At 54.1% G+C, this 24,539-nt stretch overlaps 1 protein-coding gene across 1 annotated transcript; it reads left to right on the forward strand.

The window, feature by feature from the left end:
• The first annotated feature begins 25 nt into the window (after positions 1-25).
• On the forward strand, positions 26-24,292 carry C3 (complement C3). Its single transcript, XM_004865631.4, has 41 exons — positions 26-228; positions 1,084-1,276; positions 1,685-1,847; positions 1,948-2,018; positions 2,976-3,070; positions 3,145-3,227; positions 3,307-3,397; positions 3,505-3,607; positions 3,687-3,813; positions 3,884-3,999; positions 4,094-4,240; positions 5,325-5,534; positions 5,656-5,862; positions 5,949-6,119; positions 6,261-6,390; positions 6,470-6,541; positions 6,615-6,827; positions 7,802-7,910; positions 8,087-8,172; positions 10,680-10,822; positions 10,915-11,127; positions 12,535-12,601; positions 12,687-12,773; positions 13,664-13,867; positions 14,015-14,090; positions 14,218-14,377; positions 15,943-16,041; positions 16,941-17,097; positions 17,496-17,659; positions 18,604-18,762; positions 18,916-18,975; positions 19,086-19,176; positions 19,290-19,341; positions 20,214-20,301; positions 20,408-20,497; positions 21,907-22,012; positions 22,583-22,672; positions 22,808-22,891; positions 23,617-23,700; positions 23,786-23,921; positions 24,106-24,292. The coding sequence occupies exons 1-41, from the start codon at positions 158-160 to the stop codon at positions 24,245-24,247; spliced, it is 5,010 nt and encodes a 1,669-aa protein (XP_004865688.2). The 5' UTR covers positions 26-157; the 3' UTR covers positions 24,248-24,292.
• The last annotated feature ends 247 nt before the right edge of the window (positions 24,293-24,539 follow it).

The following is a 24,539-nucleotide window of genomic DNA, read 5'->3' on the forward strand; positions in this document are numbered from 1 at the left end:
CCCCAGAGAAGGAGGAGGCCACAGGGAGAAGGGAGGGCTGGGGGGTGGGGTCCAGGACTCAGGAGCCAGATAAGAGGCAGCTCTGGCCGCCCCTTCTCACTCCTCCCGTCTGGTCCTTCTGTCCCTCGTCCCTCTGTCCATCTGCTCTCCTTGCACCATGGGACCTGCCTCAGGTCCCAGCCTGCTGCTGCTGCTGGCCAGCCTCCCCCTGGCCCTGGGAGACCCTATGTGAGTAACCAGCTCCTGGCGGGGAGCAGGCATTTGTGGGTGCAGGTCCTTGTGGAATTCAAGAGACATGCAGGCATCCAGGGTCAGCGGGCTGGAATGTTAGCCGATCTGGGCTGCCTGTGGTTCATGGTGTTTGTTTGTGGAACCCAGGTATTGTGATCTTAGGGGTTGCATGTTTGTAGAACTGAGGGTCTGTAGATTTAGGGTGTAATTGTGTGGTTGGAGTAATTTGGAAGCTTAGACTTACAGGATTTGGGACTTTACAGTTGGGGGGCTGATGGATTAGAGTATTTGGGGGAGTTAGAGATTGGCATTTTGGGTTTGTGTAGCGTCAGGGGTGTTCGGATTATGGTTATATTTATAAGGCTGGCGTGTTAGAGGTTTAGCTTTGGGGAGTTGTAGGATTTGGGTTTCAAGGTTTGGTTATATGTAGGTTTGGGTGTGCATAGTTTGGGGTGTCTGAGGGTTACGGTGTTTATTAGATTTGGGAGTGTTTAAAGATGTACTAGTTTAGGATTTGGGGTTCAGGCTATGGTGAACTTGGAGAGGTTGATGGTTTTGGTTTTGAGGATATGTGTTGGTGGGATCCACAGGCTTCCAAAGCCCAGGTGGACTGGCCAGGGTCGGGTGGTCGTGGTGGCTGCCATCCTGTCCTTGGGGACCGGGAGGTGGCCATGCCCAGGGGAGCAGGGCCCAGGCCTTGGCCAGGCAGGTGCCCCAGGCTGTCGCTGGATCTCCTCCAAGCCCCGGGGCTGGGTAAAGTCCTGGAAACAGAGGAGTGGCCAGGCACATACGCTGACCGGATGAGGGCTGGAGTCTCCCATCCCTGGGCTGACATCCGAGCCCCCCTGCCAGGTACTCGATCATCACTCCAAACATCCTGAGGCTGGAGAACGAGGAGACCATAGTGTTAGAGGCCCACGAAGTGCAAGGCAACGTTCCGGTCACAGTCACTGTCCACGACTTCCCGGCCAAGAAGCAAGTGCTGTCCAGTGAGAAGACTGTGCTGACCAGTGCCACGGGACACTTGGGCACCGTCACCATCAAGGTGGGCACAGACCTGCAACTCCTTGTGCCCTGCCCCTGAGACCCCCTTCTGACTCCTCCCACTGCCCAGCCCTTTCGGAGGTTCCTGGCAGGTCCTAAGTTCCTCTTCTAAGCCCCTCCCCTCCGAGTCCCCACCCCTTTTCAGGCCCCTCCCCTCCCGGCCTCCTTTCTCTCAGAGAACCCTCCCTCTTGGGAGCCCCCTCCCCCTCGAGAGCCCACCCTCTCTGCTGCCCCCTCTTGCTCCTTCTGGGGTGCCCTGCCCTCCCCCAAACTGGGCTAACCGGGAAAGCAGAGTAATAGGCCGGCTGTGTAGTGAGAAAGAGTAGGAGGGGCAGTGGTCTGGTCAGAGGCTGGAAGCCGGGTGTGGCCACCAGCAGACCCCCTGACCACACCCCCGGCTCTGGCCCAGATCCCGTCCAGCAAGGAGTTCCGGTCGGATAAGGGGCACAAGTTCGTGATCGTGCAGGCGGCCTTCGGGGGCACGCAGCTGGAGAAGGTAGTGCTGGTCAGCTTGCAGAGCGGGTACCTCTTCATCCAGACGGACAAGACCATCTACACGCCGGGCTCCACGGGTAGGGCCGGGCCGGCTGGGGGGCCGGGCCGGCCGAAGGGGCCTGCAGTGCAGGGGACCCAGGCTCACCCACCCTTCCTGTCTCTGCCACCTCCTCACAGTCCTCTATCGGATCTTCACCGTGGACCACGATCTGCTGCCCGTGGGCCGGACTGTCATTGTCATCATCGAGGTACCAGCCCACCGGGCCTGGGGACATCAGGGCAGAGCTTGGGGATGGACAGGCCGAGCGAGAGGCCGGGGACAGGGGCCCCAGAGCAGAGAGACCCAAACAAAAACTCAGAGAAGCCGGGGAGGGGCGGGCAGAGACCAGAGATCACGGATTCCGGGTTCAGATAAATCCAGGGTCATTTCACCTCCCTGAGCCTGTTTCCCACCTGGAGTTGGTGACAATGCTAGACAAAAATAATTCGGTGGTGTCGCCTGCAGTCACTAGAGGGCGCGCGTGAGCACTTTAGTGAGGGTTCCCTCCCCACGAAGCCCCTGACAACCTGCTTCTAATCTCCCCCAGCCTCCCCTCGCCCTTTCTCCTCCTTACTCCCTGTTCCAGTCTCACAGGCCTCCTGCACGCACGCCCGTCATCCCGGCACTCCGGGAGGCTGAGGCAGGAGCACATTATCCACAGAACTTCCTAAACTCCAACAGAAGCCAGAAAACCAGGTTTAACGAACTTGTATATGTATAGGTCGAATAACACGAACTTGCTGATCTTGGAGGCCAAAAGTCGAATGTCGGCCATGACGTGGGCTTTGATCTAATCAAATGCTCAGAGTCCTGCACAAAAGTGGGTAGTAAATGCTACTAATCAGCAGGGTCCCGAGATACACTGACACTAATGAGTTCCTGCTTATATGAACTAAGTCCCAAGCCAGTGAGGTAGGAGCCCTTATCATCTCTTTTCTAGACATGAACATGGAGCACAGAGAGGTTGAATAACTTGTCCAAGGTCACACAGCTTGTGAGTGGCACACTGTAGATTTGAACCTAGGCTAAGTCCACTTTCTTAATGGCAGGCCCTATAGCTGTGATGGAGGGAGAGGGGGTCAATAGTGGCACCAAATTGTGCTGGAGGCTAAGCTTGGTGTCAGAAGGGCCCCTTCACCATGCTCATCCCTGTGTCTCCTTGCAGACCCCCGATGGCATCCCTATAAAGCGGGACACCCTGTCTTCCCACAACCAGTATGGCATCTTGCCCTTGTCTTGGAACATCCCGGAGCTGGTCAAGTAGGTCAGGCTGTCCAGGAGGGGTGGGGTGTGTGGCCCCTCAGCCTGGCCACACACTTCCCCCTCTCCCCCAGCATGGGGCAGTGGAAGATCCAGGCCTTCTACGAGCACTCGCCCAAGCAGGTCTTCTCTGCGCAGTTTGAGGTGAAGGAGTATGGTAAGCTCAGGGCCAGGGGGGTGCGGGGCCCTCGCTCCCTGCCCTGCACCCCTGCCTGCCGACACGGTGTCTCCCCCAGTGCTGCCCAGCTTTGAGGTCGTGGTGGAGCCTGGAGAGAAATTCTACTACATCGATGACCCCAGGGGCTTGGAGGTCAACATCATGGCTAGGTGAGGATGGGGGGGGGCACAGAGCCCCTGGGTCCTGGCCATAGCGAGTGGCAGGTGGGAGAGACTTTCTTCCGAGACTGGCGGCCCTGAGCCCCTGTGCCCGGCAGGTTCCTGTATGGGAAGAACGTGGACGGAACGGCCTTCGTCATCTTTGGGATCCAGGACGGTGACCAGAGGATCTCCCTGGCGCAGTCCCTCACCCGTGTCGTGGTACCTGACAGAGGCCCCCCCCCTGCACCCCATCTACACCCCCTCACCCGGCCCTGTCTGAGCCACATCCCCTCCCCAGATAGAGGACGGCAGCGGGGAGGCCGTGCTGAGCAGGCAGGTGCTGCTGGACGGGGTGCAGCCCTCCAACGCCGCGGCCCTGGTGGGGAAGTCCCTGTACGTGTCGGTCACTGTCATCCTACACTCAGGTGAGGCCCGGCCCTGCCCAAAGGTGGGGGGCAGCCTGGCCGGGAGCTGCCCTCACAGTCCACCCCTCAGGCAGCGACATGGTGGAGGCTGAGCGCAGCGGGATCCCCATCGTGACCTCCCCCTACCAGATCCACTTCACCAAGACGCCCAAGTACTTCAAGCCGGCCATGCCCTTCGACCTCATGGTGAGGCCTACGGAGGTCCCGAAGTCCCCCCTGGAGCGCTGACTGGATCAGGTTTGCCTGACCTGACCCTCCTGCCCCTCCCTGGCATGCACAGGTGTTCGTGACAAACCCCGATGGCTCCCCGGCCCCCCATGTCCCTGTGGTGATCCAGGGAACCAATGTGCAGTCCCTCACCCAAGACGACGGTGTGGCCAAGCTGAGCATCAACACGCCCAACAACCGGCAGCCCCTGAGCATCACGGTGCGTCCACTCGGCCCCAGAGCAGTGGAGTGCAGGCAGGGTGGAAGGGGCCCCATCCCCAGGCAGAGAGGAATTCAGGTCCACACTGCACGGGGGTTCTGCCTTCTGCACAGAGGGCCCACGCCAGACACCCAGGCTCTTCCACTCGCACACCTGGGTCCTTGCACTTGCACCTCTGTGCACGCCCTCCTGCCCCCCACTCTTGGAGTCAGAGGGCTCCACCATGGTGCGGCAGCTCTGAAGTCCACAGGTGTGGCCGGGTGGGAGGCAAGCACCCTTCCCTGTGGGCTGCTGGGATGATGCAGATGTCCTCCTGGTCCCCTCTGGTCCCCGGGCTGGGCATCCGCTCTGCCTTGCTGGGAAGCCTGTCTCGAGATGCTCAGCATGCGTATGAGTCTCCTGTGGCTGCAGTGACACAAACCACCGCTTAAGGACTAAATGCAAGAGTAGTCCCTTACAGTTCTGGAGGTCAGAAGTCCTAGTTCCCAGCTGTGGGCAGGGCTAGTTCTTTCTCGGAGACTCCAGGGAAAATCTGTGTCCCACTTTTTCCAGGGTCTAGAAAGGCCTGCACCCCTTGGCTTGCAGCCCCTTCCTCTTCAGAGCCAGCAGCGCAGCATCTGCAGCCCCATCCCTCTCTCCTCTTTTCTTCCTCCTTTTCTTTTTCATCCTCTCCTTTTCTCCTTTCTTTTCTTGTTTTTCCTCTTCTCCTTCTTCCTCTTCCTCCTTCTCCTCCTCCTGCCCTCTCCCTCCCTACCTCTCATTTTCCCTGTCTTTCTGGGCTACTAGCATATTTTACTTCAGTTCTTTTTTTTGGGGGGGGGTACCGGGGATGGAACTTGGGACCTTGCGCTTTTGAGGCAGGCAGTGGAACCACTGAGCTAAATCCCCGGCCCTTCCCTCTCTTTCTCTACCTTTAGAGCCTCAAGATAACACTGGACCCACCCAGATCATCCGGGGACGACCTCTCCATCACAAGACCCCTAATTTAATCCCATATGCAAAGTCCCCTTCCCATAATCCCAGGGCTTAGAGCTCAGCACGGGAATCTCTCGGGTACCAGCACACATCTCTCCTTCTTGCTCAGGTGCGTACAAAGAAGGAGGGCATCCTCGAGGCCCGGCAGGCCACCAACACCATGCAGGCCCTGCCCTACAGCACCATGCACAACTCCAACAACTACCTGCACCTCTCCATGCCGCGCTCCGAGCTCAAGCCTGGCGAGACGATCAATGTCAACTTCCACCTGCGGGCAGACGCCACCCAGGAGGCCAAGATCCGCTACTACACCTACCTGGTCGGTGGCCACAGCAGGCGCCTCAGCACCCCCTCCTGGCTTCTCCAGCCTCCCCAGATCCCTCCCCAGTCCTGCCTCTCCCCCTCCTCCCATCACCATCCTCACCCACGCTGTCCCCCAGGTGATGAATAAGGGGAAGCTGCTGAAGGCAGGCCGGCAGGCTCGAGAACCCGGCCAGGACCTGGTGGTGCTGCCCCTGACCATCACGAAGGATTTCATCCCGTCCTTCCGCCTGGTGGCTTATTACACGCTCGTGGGCGCCAGCGGCCAGAGAGAGGTGGTGGCCGACTCCGTGTGGGTGGACGTCAAGGACTCTTGTGTGGGCACGGTGAGCACCCTCCTGCTCTCCTTTCCGTCGGCTTGGCCCTCCTCGCACAGCTGACTTCTCCTGTCTCCCCGCCGGCCTCCCCGCAGCTGGTCGTCAAGGGCGGCGGTGGGAAGGACGGGAAGGAGAAGAGTCAGCACCTGCCCGGGCAGCAGATGACCCTCAGGATAGAGGGCAACCAGGGGGCCCGCGTGGGGCTGGTGGCCGTGGACAAGGGCGTGTTTGTGCTGAACAAGAAGAACAAACTGACTCAGAGTAAGGTGCGCACCCTTGTGGCGGAGGTGCGGTGCGGTGCGGTGCGGTGCGGTGCGGTGGGACGACGAGGTTTGGAGGGTGAAGGTCGTGGGGTGGGAGGCCGGGCCTGCCGCGGGCTCTCCCACCCCGGCCCCTGCGTGCCGCAGATCTGGGACGTGGTGGAGAAGGCGGACATCGGCTGCACCCCGGGCAGCGGGAAGGACTACGCGGGCGTCTTCGCGGACGCCGGGCTATCCCTGAAGACCAGCAAGGGCCTGCAGACGGCCCAGCGGGGAGGTGAGGCGCCGGGGGCGGCCGAGCGCGGGCCCGGAGCAGCCCCGGCCCGGCCTCACCGCCGCCCTCCCCGCCCCCGCAGACCCCGAGTGCGCCAGGCCCGCCGCGCGCCGCCGCCGCTCCGTGCAGCTCATGGAGAGGAGGAGGGACAAAGGTGGGCGCCGACCCGGAGCCCGGCGGGGACCCGCGGCCCCACCGGGCAGGGCCCTGATACATCCGTCCCACAGCCGGCCAGTACCAGAACAAGGAGCTGCGCAAGTGCTGCGAGGACGGCATGCGCGAGAACCCCATGCAGTTCTCCTGCCAGCGCCGCGCGCGCTACGTGGACGTGAGCGCGGGCCTGCGCGAGGCGTGCGTGAAGGCCTTCCTGGACTGCTGCACCTACCTGGCCGAGCTGCGCCGGCAGCGCGCGCGCGACCGCAAGCTGGGCTTGGCGCGGAGTGAGTCGGGAGGCTGGGCGGGGCTCGGGGCGGGGCCTGAAGAGGGCGGGACCAGGGAGGAAGGCCGGGCTAATGGATGTGAATCCTCCCAGCGTTTGTAGTTCCCTTACCTATTTGAGGTTCAGACCAATAATGGCTTCAGTGTTACTACCCCAAAGACACTTGCACGGATTATTCCAGAACATGAGTGTGTTTCGGCATTTATGGAATTCCACCTATTTGTGTGCTATGGAGAACTCAGAGCCAAACTAGAATATGCCCATCATGTTTGAAGAAAGCCAACAAGGGCTGAACCTTAGTCTGGCCCCAGTTTATTTACTTGCTGATGGCTAACTCTATTTATCTTTTATTTATTATCATTATTATTATTATTTTGGGTTGTTTTGGGGAAACGGTCTCACTATGTAGTCCAGGCTGGCCTTGAACTTGTGGCAGTCCTCCTGCCTCGTCCTCCGAGTGCTGGGATGACAGGCATGCACCATCACACCAAATGTAGCCAAATTTATTTATTCATTTGCTTGGTTCTGCAGTACTGGGCTACATCCCTAGTCCCTTTTTGTTTTGTTTTGAGGCAGAGTCTTTGCTAAATTGTTCAGGCTGGGCTTAAAGGCCACCACTTCTTCAGTGGCCTCCACCAAGTCTGGGGACACTTTCTGGTGTGACATCCCTGGTGACATCCAGGACCTACTGGTCCATTAGAGAAAGCAGGCCTGAGGCTTGGGATCCTTGATCTTTGCAGAAGCCCATGTGAATGCTTCCATTTCCTAAATCTCCCAGCTTGGATTATATTCATCTTTATACCAACACATTTGCAAAATAGAACATTTAATATTTTTATGAAGGAAGGAGTCTCAAAAGGCACACCTGCCTAGGAATCATGAAAAATCATCACACAACCCTGGACGTTTTCCCAAGCTGTGAATTCCTCCCAGGCAAAGCCAGTCTTTTCTGAACCCAGATCTGACCCCTTTCAGGCGACCTGGATGAGGACATTATCCCAGAAGAAGACATCATTTCTAGAAGTCAGTTTCCAGAGAGCTGGCTCTGGGCCATAGAGGAGCTGAAGGATCCAGAGAAGAATGGGTAGGGCTGGTGTACCCCCACCCCACATCCTATCCCAAGCCAGCGCTGATCACTACCATTTCATTAGCATGCACCTGCCCCTTCCTGACTTCAACAATCATGGAACCCACAGTCCAGCCTAGAAGTCAGGAGCTGTGTGTTCACAGCAGACCCCTCACTGTCTCTCTCCCACCCAGGATCTCCACGAAGACCATGAACATCTTTCTGAAAGACAGCATCACTACTTGGGAGATTCTGGCCGTGAGCTTGTCAGACAAGAAAGGTGAGAAAGGACACCAAGGCCCCCTGGCATTTCCTTACCCATCCAAACTCAACAGGTCGGCTGTTTTGTGGCTCCTTGCACCTGGACCCTGGTTTCTGCAGCAGCATCAGACATTGGGCTATGAGGAGGGACTCCAAAATTGGTCCTTTAAATATATATATTATATCTAGATATAATATATATTACATATATATATATATTATATCTCCTCTTCCAAGATCAGAGTTCCCCTTCAGAGTGGTTCATTTGTTAAAATTGCCAAACTCTTACATTGATATATTATTACCCAGGTCTGTAGTTTTATGTAGGGCTCTATTTTTTTTTTTAATACTAGGACTTGAAAACAGGGCCTTCACTCTCTACATCCCCAGCCCTGTTTTCATTTTTTATTTATGTATTGGTACCAGGGATCGAACTTCGGACCTTGCGCTTGCGAGGCAGACAGCAGAACCACTGAGCTAAATCCCCAGCCCTCATTTTTTATTTTGAGACAGGGTTTTGCTAAGCCACTAAGTTGTCCAAGTTGAGCTTGAGTGTTCCATCCTCCTGCCTCAGTGTCTCTAAGTACTGGGATTACAGGTGTGCACCACCGCACCCGGCTCACCTATGGTTTCCTTTTGCTAAGTAGCCTATGGGTTTGGAAAAATGCATAATGACATGAATCTGAATTTCTTAGCATGCCCTCACAGTTTATAGCTGAGAGCTGGCCTCCTGCTCCTTCCCCTCCCACCAGCCATGTCACAAACCATCCACAGATGGCTGGGCGAAGTGTGTCCTGCAGAAGAGTTTGCAACAACAAAAACTTCTAAGGGATGATGTCAACCTGGGTGTGGGCAGATTGATTAAGAAAAGAGGAAACATGAGATTGTAACATTAGCGATCAGGTGGAGAAATGAGACAAAAAGAAGCACAAGGGTGGTCCCTTTCTTACATCCTGCCCTGGCCACCAGCAGCCTGGTGTGAGACCCTGGCTGGCCCTGGGCACATGTGATGGCTCACGGCAGGGCCAGGCAAAGGGAAAGGAGAGAGCGGTGTCCATGGGCATAAAATGGAAGGGCTTGTCCCAAACCTCAGTCACCATGATAAATATATTTCAATGTCAAACTCAAAGTGAACACAAAAAAATTCCATGCTGCAGAAAATACCCAAATTTTAAAGACCAGTGCCATGTCAAGACATATTGGAGTCTATAGCAACATGAAAAACATACACATTTTATACGCTTTTTTCTCAGAACATTGAACTAGTGAGAAACAGTGAAAAATAAGTATTAAACTTACAACACTAAGTGCAAATATTTTATATATACCCAAACCAGAACTTTGTATAATTTATTATAATTTAATTTAATTATAATTTTAATATATAAGTATGACTAAATATATGATTATAAAGTTTACTATGTATTATATTATTACAAATATATAATATAAATCATAACATTAGCTATATGCAATAAATTATATAACAGTGGATATTATATAACATATAACATAGTATATATTAGATAATATTATTTATTATGAATTATAAAGTTATGATATAATTATAACACATTTATCTGTCCCAAAATAGTATCATTGTAACATTCTGTAAAAAGTTTCTAAATCACTAGTACACTGATAATGTTATAACAACAAATCTTTTAATATTTAATGACTTATTAATATGTCAGAATTATTCATGATGTCTTCTGTTTGTGCTGATCTGCCAGATCAAGTGTTCATGTTACACTTGAGCCCAGCTCAGTTAGGATGGGGTACCTTGGTCTGCATGTTAGGGTCAATGATACAGTTGAACACTTATTACAAGCATCCATAGCGTCTTCCTGTCCCTGAATCTAGGGCCACTTCCCATAAATTTAGATTGAATTCACACAGCCATACAAGTTAACGTCTTAAAATGTGCTGTCATGTACACAGCTGGTGCAGGTATGTATATTCATGACGGGCAGTAGTGTTTGAGTTTAAGTCTGAGTTAGGTTAAATAAACTTTTATTTTTTTGATATTGGGTCTTGCTATGTAGTTCAGGCTGGCCTTGAACTCATGGTGACCCTCTTGCCTCAGGCTCCAGAGTTCTGGGATGATAGACATGTGCACCATACCCAGCATCCCCAACTCTTAAAAAAAATTTTTTTTGAGACAGGGTCTCACTAAATTGCTGAATTGCTTAGGCTGGGCTCGATCCTCTTGCCTCAGCCTCCCAGAGCGCTGGGATTACAGGCGTGGGCCACCAAGCAGAGCTACATTTGCTTTCTTCCTTCCTACACATCCAGGCCTCGAACTTCAGTGAAAATCATTAAGTAAAAGCCACTCCCAGGTGCTCCCACCCCCAGGACCCTGTCATCGCTAGCGAAGTGTAGTCCGTGTGCTCGGGCAAAGACAGTCTGACCCAGGCCCAGCTCCCGCGGTTAGCGAGTAAGAGCCCAGACGCTGGCTGTCACAGCAGCGTGAACCAGGAGCCCGGCGGTGACGTGACGCGCAGTGTGTTGTCTCCGCGCCTGCAGGTATCTGCGTAGCCGACCCCTACGAGGTCACTGTGGTGCAGGATTTCTTCATCGACCTGCGGCTGCCCTACTCCGTGGTGCGCAACGAGCAGGTGGAGATCCGCGCCGTGCTCTACAATTACCGCGAGGACCAGAGTCTCAAGGTGGGCCCTGGCGTGCCCGAAGCCGGGGGACGCAAGACGGGGCGTCTGGCAATGCGTCCTCCGCCCCTGACGCCTCACCCATCCTCGTGCAGGTGAGAGTGGAGCTGCTCCACAACCCGGCCTTCTGCAGCTTGGCCACCGCCAAGAAGCGGCACTACCAGACTGTGACGATCCCGCCCAAGTCCTCTCTGCCGGTGCCCTACGTCATCGTGCCCTTGAAGACCGGCCTGCAGGAGGTGGAGGTCAAGGCCGCCGTCTACAACCACTTCATCAGCGACGGTGTGAAGAAGACCCTCAAGGTCGTGGTGAGTGCGCCCGGCCCTCGGGAAGGGGCCTCGGAGGTGAGGGCGCTGTCGCCCACGGGGGAGACCTGGCTCACGCACCGTGCCCGCGTAGGAACTGTAGACGGTCCAGGCACTTGGGAGCGGAACCAGGATCAGGACAAAGCGAGTGAGATGCCCTGGGCCCAGAAGTTTAGGGGCTGCCGAAAAGATCAGCAATCTAGATCAAGAATATTTTAGTGCAATAATTTTCTATATCATGACCACTGTTATGATAAATGATGTTTTTATTTATTTTATTTGTTTATGGTTCTGGGAACAAACCTAGTAAGCTACATCCCCAGAACTTTTTTCTTGAGACAGGGTCTGGCTAGATTGCCCAGGTTGGGCTTGAATTTTCAATCCTCCTGCCTCAGCCTCCCACAGTGCAGGGATTGCAGGTGTGTGCCACCATGCCTGGCTACTTATTCTCTTTTATTTCAATTTTTTTTTGGTACCGGGGATCAAACTCAGGACCTTGCACTTGCGAGGCAGACAGCAGAACCACTGAGCTAAATCCTCGGTCCTTTCATTTCAATTTTTTATTGTGGTAAAATATGCATACCACAAAACTCACCACCTTAACCACGTTTAAGTGTACAATTCAGTGACACTGAGTACATTCATATTGTTGTGTGTCCGTCACCATCCCTCCACAGACTCCTTTCCATGTTTGTAGACTTAGAATGCTTTCACATGATATTTTAAGATGGGGATGTAGCTGAGTGGTAGAGCACTTGTTTATTATGCACTATCCTCGGGTTCCATCTCCAGCATCAGAAACAAAAAAAGCAATATAAAGAAATGAAAATAAATTGGACAAGGTGGCACATGCCTGTAGTCTGAGCACTCTGGGAGGCTGAGGCAGGAGGATTGTAAGTTTGAGCCTAGCCCAGTTATCTTAGTTACTCAGCAAGTCTCTGTTCCAAAATAAAAAAAAAAAAAGATCTGGGGATGTTGCTCAGTGTAAAGGCCCTGGGGTTCAATATCTAGTACCATTGCCAAAAAAAAAAAAAAAAAAAAGTCCAGATATAGCAACAGTAGTACCCACCTCGTCAGACTGTGCTCACTGAATGAGTTACCCTGACCACAGTTCCTTGAAGCATGTGAAGATTTCAAAAGGTATTATTTCATTATTGATCTATAATCTTGTGATGAATTTGTAGGACAGTATAAGGTAGGTGTTTTATTGTCTCTTCTTTATATAGCAGGAAGCTGAAGCACAGAGAGGTTGGGTAACTGGCCCCCAGTCACACAGCTGGAAGGGGAAGGCATCAGGTTCTGGCACCATAGCACCCATGCTGGAATAACCCTCAAAACAGTGCCTTGACCACCTCTGTGTGTCTGTTTGTCTTTATGTTCACCTGACTTCCTCCCCCACCACACACATAGCCGGAAGGAATCAGAGTCAACAAAACAGTGGCCGTTCGCACTCTGGACCCAGAGCACCTGGGCCAAGGTGAGCCAGGAGGGGCACAACCTGGGCCTGGCAGTGGGGCAGGGGTGGGAGGTGCTGGTGCCATGCTTGTCCTACGCCTCTGCAGATGGAGTGCAGAGAGAGGAAGTTCCACCTGCAGACCTCAGCGACCAGGTCCCAGACACTGACTCTGAAACCAGGATTCTCCTCCAAGGTGAGGTCCCCTTAGCCCTGCTGCCCTGGGGCCCAGGAAGGCATCATGGACGGCCACCAGAAGGGCCACCAAGAAGGGGCTGAGCTCCATCTAGTCAGGGGTGATTAACTGCAGTGCCTCCTCCTGGTAAGCTAGACTAGTGCCACAAGGATCTGTTTAATGGGAGCTTCCTGGCAGGATGGCAGTCAGCAAAGAGCTTCTGCTGATAAGTGCATTCAGATGAGAGGCTGGCAGTGCTGGTGCACATCTGTCATCCCATCAGTCTGGGAGGCAGGAGGAGCCCAAGTTTGAGGCCAGCCTGGGCAACTTAGCGAGACCCTGTCTCAAAATAAAAATAAATAAGTAGAAAGGGCTGAAGATGTAGCTCAGTGCAAAGGCCCAAGTTCAATCACCAGTGCTGACAAACAAACAAAAGAACCACACAAAATTCATGTAAGAAGTCACATAATTCAAAAGCAGAAATGGTGCAAATTATTGCACAGAATGGAAGATTGGAGCAGGAAAGGGAAAGAAGGGGTGGGGGGTGGGGGGGGACTGGCAGCCCTGGACCTGTAGGACTCCGGGCCAAGAGCCTCAGTTCCCTTGTCTGTGATAGGCGTGAATAATAGTACACACCTCCAAGCAGGCTGTAGTGTTACACGAGATACTATAAGGTTCCCTATTAGGGCTGAGCCTAATAGGGATCATTGAGCAATACACGTATCCACGGCTTTCAGGATTTTACAGCTGGTGAAATGAGAGCCTGGGACAGGACCCCTGTGAAACTCAAGCCCCTCTGGGCCGCTGTCACCCCCCATCCCCAGCTCCTACTCGTTCCTGGGTGGAGGGAGGCTGGGGACGGGCGCTATGGGCACCTGGCTGGAGCAGCGTCCTCCCACCTCGGGCTGCAGGGACCCCAGTGGCTCAGATGACCGAGGACGCCGTGGACGGGGAGCGGCTGAAGCACCTGATCGTGACCCCCTCGGGCTGCGGGGAACAGAACATGATCGGCATGACGCCCACGGTGATCGCAGTGCATTACCTGGACCAAACGGAGCAGTGGGAGAAGTTCGGCTTGGAGAAGCGACAGGCGGCCCTGGACCTCATCAAAAAGGGTGCGTGCAGCGCTACGGGGCTCCAGCTCCTCTCGAGGCCCCGCCCCTGCCAAGAGCCCCCTCTAGGCCCCGCCCCATCACCAGGCCACGCCCCCAGCTCTCCCCGCCCCCTAGGTCCCTCCCTTTGGTGACTGTCATTCCCTGCAGGGTACACCCAGCAGCTGGCTTTCAGACAGCCCAGCTCGGCCTACGCAGCCTTCCTGAACCGGAACCCCAGCACTTGGTGAGTGCCACATGGTAAAGGGCTGTTGGCCCTAGGCCCCGCCCCTCTCTGCTCATTGGCTGGCAGGGATGACGGCAGGGTCTGGATCCCAGAGCTGATTGGCTCACTCTCTGTCGCACATCCTCAGGCTGACAGCCTATGTGGTGAAGGTCTTCTCTCTGGCGGTCAACCTCATCGCCATCGACTCCCAGGTCCTCTGTGGGGCTGTGAAATGGCTCATTCTGGAGAAGCAGAAGCCTGATGGAGTCTTCCAGGAGGACGGGCCCGTGATACACCAAGAAATGATTGTAAGAAGCTGGGATCTGGGGCAGAGTGGGGGAGGGGCGCCTGAGCGGCCCAGGATGGATCTGCCCACCGTCCAGTTCACTGTGTGAGCGTGGAGGTGGGGCCAGGGAAATAAAGGTCACTTCAACGGTGCAAAAACCAGAGACCCAGATGGGCGTGGTGGCGCACGCCTGTCAAACCAGCCCTCTGGGAGGCTGAGGCAGGAAGACTGCAAGTTCGAATCCAGCCTGGGCAACTTAGTGAGAACTTGGCACAAAGTAAAACGTAAAAAAGGGGGCTGGAAATGTAGCTCAGAGGGAAGGTCCTGGGTTCCATCCCTGTACAAGAAAGACAGAAAGATACATTCAAAGATTTCAAAGAATGTTTTTAGGCAAAACGGCTTAGATTACCCATCTTTAAAATACATACATATATAATGGGCTGGGCCCTGCCTTTCCCCTGTAAAATGAGCCACTATCTTTCTACTTGTATGGTGGCCATCACTTTTTCCTGTAAACCAAATCCAAACTTTCTATAGGTTCACAAATGCCACAGATTTCTATTGCCAAAAACATAAATATTCCCAGCTCTAGTCTATACTGTGCTCCTCTCTTGAAGCCCTGCGCTCTATTTCTTTGAGTGTGCTTTTCAAATTTTGCCTGGTAAATCCCTTCATGCCAAGGAAGACAAACAGAAAGAGAAATTGATTTCCAGAGCCCACTGCCAAATGAAAATTGGCATCCTGTTCAGATATAAATAAGAATTTTATTAAACCAAGCACAGAGATCCTCTCACATCTAATCCAATCCAATCCAAGCCATCTCCAACCCCTGCCGGACTCCACTGTCTGGAGGTGGCTTCAAACTGTCCCCTTCTCCCCATTACAGAGCCTTCCTTCCCTAAGCAGACCTTTCCAAAGCCACTTCCCTGGTCCCTGTTTCCGGGCTCCTCCTCTTGTCAAGTCTCAGGCACCTGCCAGAGCCAATGGGAAGCTTTATGCAAACCTATAGCATCCCTTCTTAGAGAGTCTCAGTGCTGCCCATGGGTCTAAATAAACACAGAACTCCTTAGAGTAGGGGTTGTCAGAATGTGGTCCTCCGACCAGCAGTGACATTAGCCACAAAGTTATCAGAAATGTACCTTCCGAGATTGGACCTCAGACCTGTTATTGAACCGGAAATTCTGAGTTTTAACAAGCTGTTACAATTTAACAAATTGCAGAATGAAAAAAATGATCGATTCACTTCATACTAAAGAGTTTGACCCCCAGACACTTGTCATCCCAGCACTCTGGGAGGCTGAGGCAGGAGGATCATTGATTTGAGCCCAGCCTGGGCAATTTAGTAACTTAGCGAGACCCTGTCTCAAAACAAAAAGTTAAAAGGGCTGGGGATGGAGCTCAGTGTGAAGGCCCAGGCTTCAATCCTCAGTACATAGAAAAATAAAAAATAGAATAAAAGTTTGACCTTCCTGGTGGAAGGAGAGCCCCAGAAGGAGCCCCTACCCTGCCCAGATCCCCGATTCTGCAGGGACCTTGACTGCCATGCACAGACACGTGGTGACTCACGTGCTTTCTGCTCCCCTCCAGGGCGGCTTCCGGAACACCCAGGAGGCTGAAGTGTCCCTCACCGCCTTCGTGCTCATCGCGCTACAGGAGGCTAAAGAGATCTGCGAAGGGCAGGTCAACGTAAGTACCCTTTAAGTCTCCACCCTGCCTGGCCACGTCCACCTCCGAAGGGGAGGAGGTGCCCGCGCCTGCACACTTCCTGCCTAGGTAGTCTTGGCAGAATCACCACAACCTCAGGCATGGGCAGGGCTCACTCATCCCATAGGATTTTATGAGGTTCAGTAAATGGACCTGATGGGAACATGCTGTTACTGGTGGTGGTGGAGGAGGAGGAAGAGGAGGAGGACAAGAAGAAAGAGAATGGGGGGTGGGGGGAACAGGGCGAATGTTCCCAGCAGCTGCCCACTCTGGCCCCTTACTAATTCTCCCTGCCTGTTGGAGCTTCTTCTGCCTACACTTTGCTCAGTGATGCTCCACTGGCACTTTGACATTGGCACCAGTGGGAGTATTTACACCACTGAAGTGGCAATTGTTGTAAGCCAGGGTTCCGTCAGCCCCTCAATAAAGAGCCCATTACTCCACATTTACCAGCACTCTGTGGGCTGTATGGACTGCTCCGGGCACCTGAGAGGTACAGCTGCATAGGTGGTCAAAGGTGGCTAGAATGTTTGAGAAAGCCTCAAAAATAGATCCAAGACAGAGACGTCTCAAGGACAGACATTATCCCAGTGCCCCAGATATGGTGGTTGCATCGTCTTTAGTGGCTGTCTATGGTGGTGATGCTATGTTTCCCCGAAAAGAAGACCAAACCAGAAAATAATCAGCCTCGAAAACAAGAAATCACCCCACCTGACTGGCCATTACAGAGTGGCCACGCAGCAAGGGAATAGTGAAGTTTAGCCTTTGCATGACACTGGCCATCACCATGGTAATGACCAGCGCTCATTTTCCAGCTAGGTCTTATTTTTGGGTAAAGGCGTTGCCCACCTGACCAGACTACCTGCCCCTTTTTCCTACAGAGCCTACCAAACAGCATCAATAAAGCCGGAGATTACATTGCATCCAATTACGCAAACCTGCAGAGACCATACACTGTGGCCATTGCTGGATATGCCCTGGCCCAGCTGGACAAGCTGGGCGGCCCCCTCCTGGTTAAATTTAGGAGTGCGGCCACAGGTAGGGGCAGCCTCAAGGGGGATGCGTGCCTGGGGTTTAAGGGAGGACATCCTGAGCTAGGATGCTTGGCTCTTAGCTGAGCAGGGATGGATGGCCCCAAGCCACATTGGGATGCATGCTCCTAGCAGAGGTGGGGTGCAGGGCTCTGAGATGTGCCATGCCAGGGAAGCAGGCCTCCTGCAGTGCTCATTCACTGCTTGTGCACTGAGCGTGTGCTACCAAGGGGCCTGAGAGTTGCCGAAAGAGGAGGCAGGCGTCAGCAGACTGAGAGCCTTGAATGTCAGCTGAGAGACCGAAATACCTAGCGGTCTAGTTTGAGTCTCTCCGGGAGCATTCCCTGAGCAACACCTGGGATGGATAGACAGCAAGTGTTGGGGCCGGGGGTGTTCTCTTTGTAGAGAAGAACCGCTGGGAGGAGGCTGGTCAGAAGCTGTACAGTGTGGAAGCCACGTCCTACGCCCTCCTGGCCCTGCTGCTGCTGAGAGACTTTGACTCTGTGCCTCCCGTTGCGCGCTGGCTCAATGAGCAGAGATATTATGGCGGCGGCTATGGCTCCACCCAGGCAAGGGCCCCACCCCCAGGCATCTCACTGTGCACCTCAGCCTGCCACTGGCCTCCCAGAGGAGACTCAGACAGGCAGTTCCTGGGTCCCACAAGCCAGGAGGATGGAGGGGAAGTGGAGAAGCCCATCTCCAGGTTCTAGACTACATTCTAGATGCTCCACACTTTGTTCAGAGCCCCTGTGCTCTCCTGGTCACATACTATGTTCTTGGGGTCCAGGTTCAGCCTCCCTCTCCCCTTGACGGGTTCTAGAACAGGTGTCTAGTTTCACTAGGCTCTCGGTGGCTCCCTGTCCCATGGGTGGGTTCTAGAGCAGGTTCTCCGTTCCCTTGGGATACTATCCCCACCCGCCCAGTGCTTTCTAGACTTCTCAATAACTTCAGCCTCCAGCTTGACCACCTTTCTTTCTGGAGGCCTCTCAGTCAGATTCTCAGTATCACTTTTGGAGTCAATGTTCCTGGGCTTCAATTTTATTCTTTTCTTTTAATGAGTATATTCTAGACACTTTTCAGGGTCCCTAAGCCCTGGTCCAAGACTCTCTCCTCTGGATGGTTCTAGACCACACTGTCAGTGTTTCTAGGCTTTCAGTCTAAGAGGTGGATTTTCTGGTGGGTGCTAGCTATGCTCTCAGCATCTCCAAGTTCTTGTCTAAGCCTCTGTACCTTGGAGGGTTCTAGAACATGTCCTCGATGTCTAAGGACCTTGAGTCTCACCTTCATACTCATTGGGTTCTTGGCCACAGACTTACTGTCGGGAGTCCGAGCCTCTCTCTGTCACAGAGTTCCAGGACAAATGCTTAGTATCCAGCACTTCCCCACGTCACCCCTATGATGGCTTCAAGGCATAGTCTCATTGCCCTAACTCTGGCCCGAATCTCCACCCCCCATTGGGTCCTAACCAGTCTCTCAAGCTGATACCTCACCCTCCTTCTCTCATGGATTCCAGGCCACCTTCATGGTGTTCCAAGCCTTGGCCCAATACCAAACAGACATTCCTGACCACAAGGACCTGAACATGGAGGTGGCCCTGCAGCTGCCCAGCCGCAGCTCCCTGGTCAAGCATCGCCTCCTCTGGGACATAGGCGGCCTCCTCCGGTCAGAAGAGGTACAGCCACTGGGCCAAGCCCTCACCACTGTCACCATCACACCCACCAGGGCTCGCCAGGAGGCAGGAGGGAGGGCAGATGACTACCGTTGTACCCATCAGGCGGGGGAGACTTGGCTCCTCATACCTTCTCTTCTCTCTCATTCTCTGCAGACCAAGCAAAACGAGGGTTTCACATTAACAGCTAAAGGGAAAGGTCAAGGCACGTTGTCGGTAAGGAATGGCAGACTTCCCTTGGCCCCTGTCCCCGCCAGGGAACCTCTCCTCCCTGCCCTTGGCCTTCTCAAGACCTATGAGGCTCTGTCTACCCCCCATCTCTCTAGGTGGTGACGATGTACCACGCCAAAGTCAAAGGCAAAGTCACCTGCAAGAAGTTTGACCTCAGGGTCACAGTCAGTCCAGCCCCTGATACAGGTAAGAGAAATATAGGTCCCTTCTGTCCTCTCTCCTCCATCTCTATTCTAACGTCCTTCTGGATTAGGACCTAGGAATGCCCTCCCTCATCTTTCTGTCTTCTGTGTTTCTAGTCAAGAAGCCTCAGGATGCCAAGAGCACCATGATCCTTGGGATCTGCGCTAAGTAAGAAGCTGGGTCACTGGGTTCATCTCTACCTTTAGTAAGAGTCCCCGTTTTCCAGAGGTGCTGGGGATGGGACTCAGGACCTCACACATGCTCAGAGCCCTTTCTGTCCCCTCGTCTCCACCTGTATTCTAATGTCTTTCTGGATCAGGACTCAGGGATATCCTTTTCCATCTTTCTGTCTTGGTCCAGGTCTTTGGGCTTCCATCCTGGCAGAGGGGCATGGCGGAGGAAAACTGCTCACCTCATGGCGGCCTGGAAACATAGAGATGGCAGAGAGCCAGCAAAGAAAGGGCTGGGGACAAAATATGCTAGTAAAAGCCATGCCCCTGGATTAATCCATTAATCCACTGATGAAGTTAGAGCCCTCACGATCCTGTTATTTCCCAGAGGCTTCCCTTTTGGACACCAGGGACCAACACCTAAGCATATGAGGTTTAAGGACATATTAGATCCAAGCCATAGCATCTACACTGATGCTCAAATTTAAACTCTTTCATTGGGGAGCCAGTGTTATTTCATGAAGTCATAGAAGCTGGCTTTTCCAAAATGAGGACTGCTCATATTCTTGTTTGTATTTCATAGAAGAACTGAGGCACAGAGGGGACTGAAGAGCTCATCAGATTTTATAGAAAGCTGGGATTTCAACCCGTGCGCTTGGATCCAGAGCCTGAAACCCTCATGACCTTGACCATTAAACTACATTTCCGTCTTTTGCCCTTGGAGAAGTGTTTCCTAAACTTGAACATCCATTTAGGTGCTGGAGAGGAATCAAAAGCTTTGATCTCTGGTCAGAACCTCTCATTCAGGGACAGACCCTGAGGGCTGCCCCTACGCTGGGACTCAACGTGCTTCTCCCTGCCCCTGTCCAGGTACCTAGGAGACCAGGATGCCACAATGTCCATCCTGGACATAGCCATGATGACCGGCTTCGTTCCTGACACAGATGACCTCAAGCTGGTAGGAGCGGCTTGAGGGGCTGGGCCACTGGGGAGGAGCCTGAGGTCTGGAGGAGGCTATGGGGAGAGAAGGGTTCTAGAAGAGATTTTCACCCACCCCTCCCCAGCTGTCCACCGGCGTGGACAGATACATCTCCAAGTATGAGCTGGACAAAGCCTTCGCCAACAAGAACACCCTCATCATCTACCTGGACAAGGTGAGGCAGCATCCTCCCCTGGGGGACTCCTGTGGGCATCTTGGCTCTTACCTGGCTGGCCTTCTCCTCTCCCTGGCTCTCTGCCTCCAGGTCAGGTTATTTGGGGACAAGGTCTGTGTCATTGGGTGGGTGGAGAAAGCAATTGTAAACAAAGGTATGGACCCAGGACCACCTTTTATAAACATCTCAACCCTGACCAACCTCACCGGTGGCTCAAGATGCTTGTATTTCTCACTTGTGTGGAGTCCAATCAGAACCAGGCACAGTGGCACATGGCTGTCATCCCAGGTATGCAGGAGGCGGAGGCAGGAAAATTGCTGAGTTTAGGACTTTAAGGCCAACCAGGGCAATATAGCAAGACCCCATCTCAAAAAAATAAAAATAAAGTCCATAAGTATGGGGGCTAAGGAATAGGCCTTCCGACCCATGCAGTCACTCTGTGACCCAAGGACCTCCCATCTTGTGTCTGTGTATGCCTAGGGTCTTGGGAGTCCTCTGCAGAATGAGAGAGAGGTGGGGGGAGGATTGTGCATGGGATTTTTGTTTTCAGTGCTAGGGATTGAATCCAGGGCCTTGAACATGCTAGCTGAGCTACATCCCCAGTCTTTTTAAATTTTTATTTCGACACAGGATCTCACTAAGTTGCCCAGGTTACCCCCAAACTTGTGATCTTCCTGTCTCAGGTTCCTGAGTAGCTGGGCTGACAGGAATGCATCACCATGCCTGCTTGTGCACATGATGTTTTCATAGACATTGTCTTAGTCTGTTTTGTGTTGCTGTACCAACAATACCCGAGGCTGGGTAATTTATTAAAAAAAGAGGTTTACTTAGCTCACAGTTTCAGAGGATCAAAGTCCAAGATCTGGTGGCCCTCAACTGTTCATCCCCTGATAAAGGCCTGCTGGCATCGTGCTGGAGGCAAGTGCAGAAGAAAGGTCACATGGTGGGAGCTAAGGAGAGTGAGCCCAGAAAGCCACACTTGCTTTTTGACAATGTGCTGTCATAGTAACTGATCTAGTTTCTCGAGATCTGATCCATTCCCACGTGGCCTGATAATATCCCTCAGTGTATCAGTGTATCAAGGGGAACGAGGCTTCACCATGAGCTTGGGTGGGGAACAAACCACATTCAAACCGGAGCAGGCGCAGCCTGGAAACCTGCTGGGCAGAGCCCAGTCGCTGGCCACACCTAACTGAAAGCGGGGATGAGCAATGTAGCCCAGCTGTGTGGCTAAGAAAAAAAATGAAAACAGATTTGCCAAGCTGTCCATTCCCCTCTGGCCCTTCCTCTTCTCCCCTGGACACATAACCTTCCTTGGTCCTTTGATTTCTCCACCACGGCCCCAGCTGCCAATATCCTGTCCCAGACTCCCTTTGTGTCTCCCGTTGACTGGCCTCTTCTTCCCTTAGCTCTCGCACTCCGAGGAAGAATGTCTGTCCTTCAAAATCCACCAGTTCTTCAATGTGGGGCTCATCCAGCCTGGCTCTGTCAAAGTCTACTCCTACTACAACCTCGGTGAGCAGGCGAGCTGGGCCCGGGGCCTAAGTGCCCCAGGGGTTGTGGGTCCTGGGTGAGTTGGGGGTGGAACAGTCTCAAAGGTCTGAAGGCCCCAGAAAATTAGGGTTTCTGAGGCTCCCTAGGTTCTGTTTGTTGAGGTTCTGAGGGTCCCAGGGATCTGGGAGCTGAGGGTCGGAGAATTTCAGCAATATGAGGGTTGGGGTCCAAGACTCTGATAGGCTTAAGAGTTGGAGGACTGAGGGTCTTAAGGATTTGCAAGTTGGGGGTCTGAGGGCTCCAGGGATCTGTGGGCTGGGGTCAGAGGTGCTAGGATACAGGTCCTGGGGTCTGAGAGTTGAGAGTCCTAAGGATCTGAGAATGGGGGGGGGTGTCTCAAGGATTTGCAAGTTGCAGATTTGAAGACCCCAGGGTTGGAGGGTCCCAAAGATCAGACAGTAAAGTTCTGAGGGTCAGGGACCTGGCACCTCCAGGTCTGAGGTGCAGGAGCATTGGGAACCTGAGCCCGGGGCGTGCTCTCTGGGATGGAGGCCTGGTGCCCTGACGCCTCCCCATCTCCTCTGCGCTCAGATGAGACCTGCACCCAGTTCTACCACCCGGAGAAGGAGGACGGGATGCTGAGCAAGCTGTGCCACAAGGACTTGTGCCGCTGCGCAGAGGGTGGGTGCCAGGGCACAGTGGGGAGGGGGAGGGGAGGGGGAGGGGAGGGGAGGGCCCCCCCACTTTTACTACAGCCCTGGGCAGTGAGCCCTGGATGAGAAGTAGGATGCAGACTGGATCTTCTCTGTCCTGCAGAAAACTGCTTCATGCACCAGGCGGATGAGAAGGTCACCCTGGATGAGCGCCTAGAAAAAGCCTGCGAGCCAGGGGTGGACTACGGTGAGTGGGCAACAGGGAGTGCAGGCACATGTAGCTCTGGGGCATGGTGTGTGCACCAGGCTGTGTGACATTAGGTGTGATTGTGTGTGTGACTGGCTATGGCTGTGACTGTCAGGCTGTGGTTGTGGGTGACTGCGCCAGCACGTGTGTGTGAAAATGTGTGAGAGGCCATGGTTTTGTGGAGAACCGTGGTTGTAAGCGGTGTATGTACAAGTGTGTGATAAAAGGTGGCTGTGCCCAAGGACCCAAGTTCGATCCCCGGTACCAAAAAAAAAAAGAAAAAAGGGTGGCTGTGCATGGCCATGTGAGGCTGTGCTTGTCAGTGTGACTGTGTGTGGTGGTGAGTGGGTGTGACTGTGTGTCTGAGGGGCTGAGGCCGTCGTGCACAGCCGGGGCGGTGCGCTGCCGTGCTGGTGGGTCACTGGTGCCTCTGGAGCTGTGTATGTGGCTGGAGTTGTGCATGGCTGCGTGTGACTGGCTGCGTGGCCTTGCCTTAGATGCCGGTGTGTATCAGCATCTGTCCTTTGCACGTGACCGTCCCTGCGGGCGGCTGTCATCTGTGCCTCTGTGCATGACCGCGTGGGCTGTGACTGTCACCCTGTGTGGTGGTGGTGTTCACTGGGTGGACTCCACGCGACTGGCTGTGATCCCCGTGTCTCTGCTTGGGGCTGGGGGCCCAACCGTCAACCCCGCCCAGGACCCACACGGCCCCCTCCACCCCACAGTGTACAAAACCAAGCTGGTCAAGATGGAGCTGTCCGACGATTTCGACGAATACATAATGACGATTGAACAGGTCATCAAGTCAGGTCAGCGGGGCGCTCATCTTCCTGCCCGCTCCCCTCTGTCCCCCCGCTCCACCCCGCAGCTCAGCATCCCTCCCTCTCCACCCAGGCTCCGATGAGGTGCAGGCTGGGCAGGAGCGCAGGTTCATCAGCCACGTCAAGTGCAGAGACGCCCTGCGCCTGAAGGACGGGAAGCACTACCTCATGTGGGGCGTCTCCTCCGACCTGTGGGGAGAGAAACCCAAGTGAGTGCCGGCCTGCTTGCGCGTGCGCCCCGCCTCCTGGCCGGTCCCGCCCACCTCCTAGCCTGGCCCTCCCAGGCCCACGCCCATTGGCCCCCTCCCAACCGGCCCGCCCAGCCCCTGACACGCCCCGCCTCCACACACGCTACCCTGGCCCTCCTCTCCTGACCTGTCGTCCGGCCCACAGCATCAGTTACATCATCGGGAAGGATACCTGGGTGGAGCTGTGGCCCGAGGCGGAAGAATGCCAAGACGAGGAGAACCAGAAGCAGTGCCAGGAGCTGGGCGCCTTCACGGAGAGCATGGTGGTCTTTGGATGCCCCAACTGACCACGCCCCTCGCCCGCCCTCTAATAAAGCTTTAGGCCTACGTCACCTGGTTCCCAAAGTCTAAAGTTCTTTGAGAGAAAAAGCGGCACTGTGACCCCCCCCCCAGCTCCAGCCCACCTAGTTCTCATGGATACCCTCCGCCCTCACCAGCTGCTTGCTGCCACCTTCACCCCCTTCTCACTGCTGCCTCACCTGTTTTTCTTTTTTTCTCTGTACCGGGGATCAAACTCGGGACCTTGTGCTTGTGAGGCAGGTGGCGGCACCACCGAGCTAAATCTCCGGCCCCAGTTTC

Source organism: Heterocephalus glaber, unplaced genomic scaffold (assembly GCF_053883595.1).
Source record: "Heterocephalus glaber isolate CG9 unplaced genomic scaffold, H.glaber_assembly_v1.0 deba00001760, whole genome shotgun sequence".
Lineage (NCBI taxonomy): Eukaryota > Metazoa > Chordata > Mammalia > Rodentia > Bathyergidae > Heterocephalus > Heterocephalus glaber.

Coding starts and splice junctions, on each gene's coding strand:
- C3 (XM_004865631.4), top strand. CDS start 158: ATGGGACCTGCCTCAGGTCCCAGCCTGCTGCTGCTGCTGGCCAGCCTC. Junction 1,848..1,947: donor CTACACGCCGGGCTCCACGG/GTAGGGCCGGGC, acceptor ACCTCCTCACAG/TCCTCTATCGGATCTTCACC. Junction 2,019..2,975: donor CTGTCATTGTCATCATCGAG/GTACCAGCCCAC, acceptor GTCTCCTTGCAG/ACCCCCGATGGCATCCCTAT.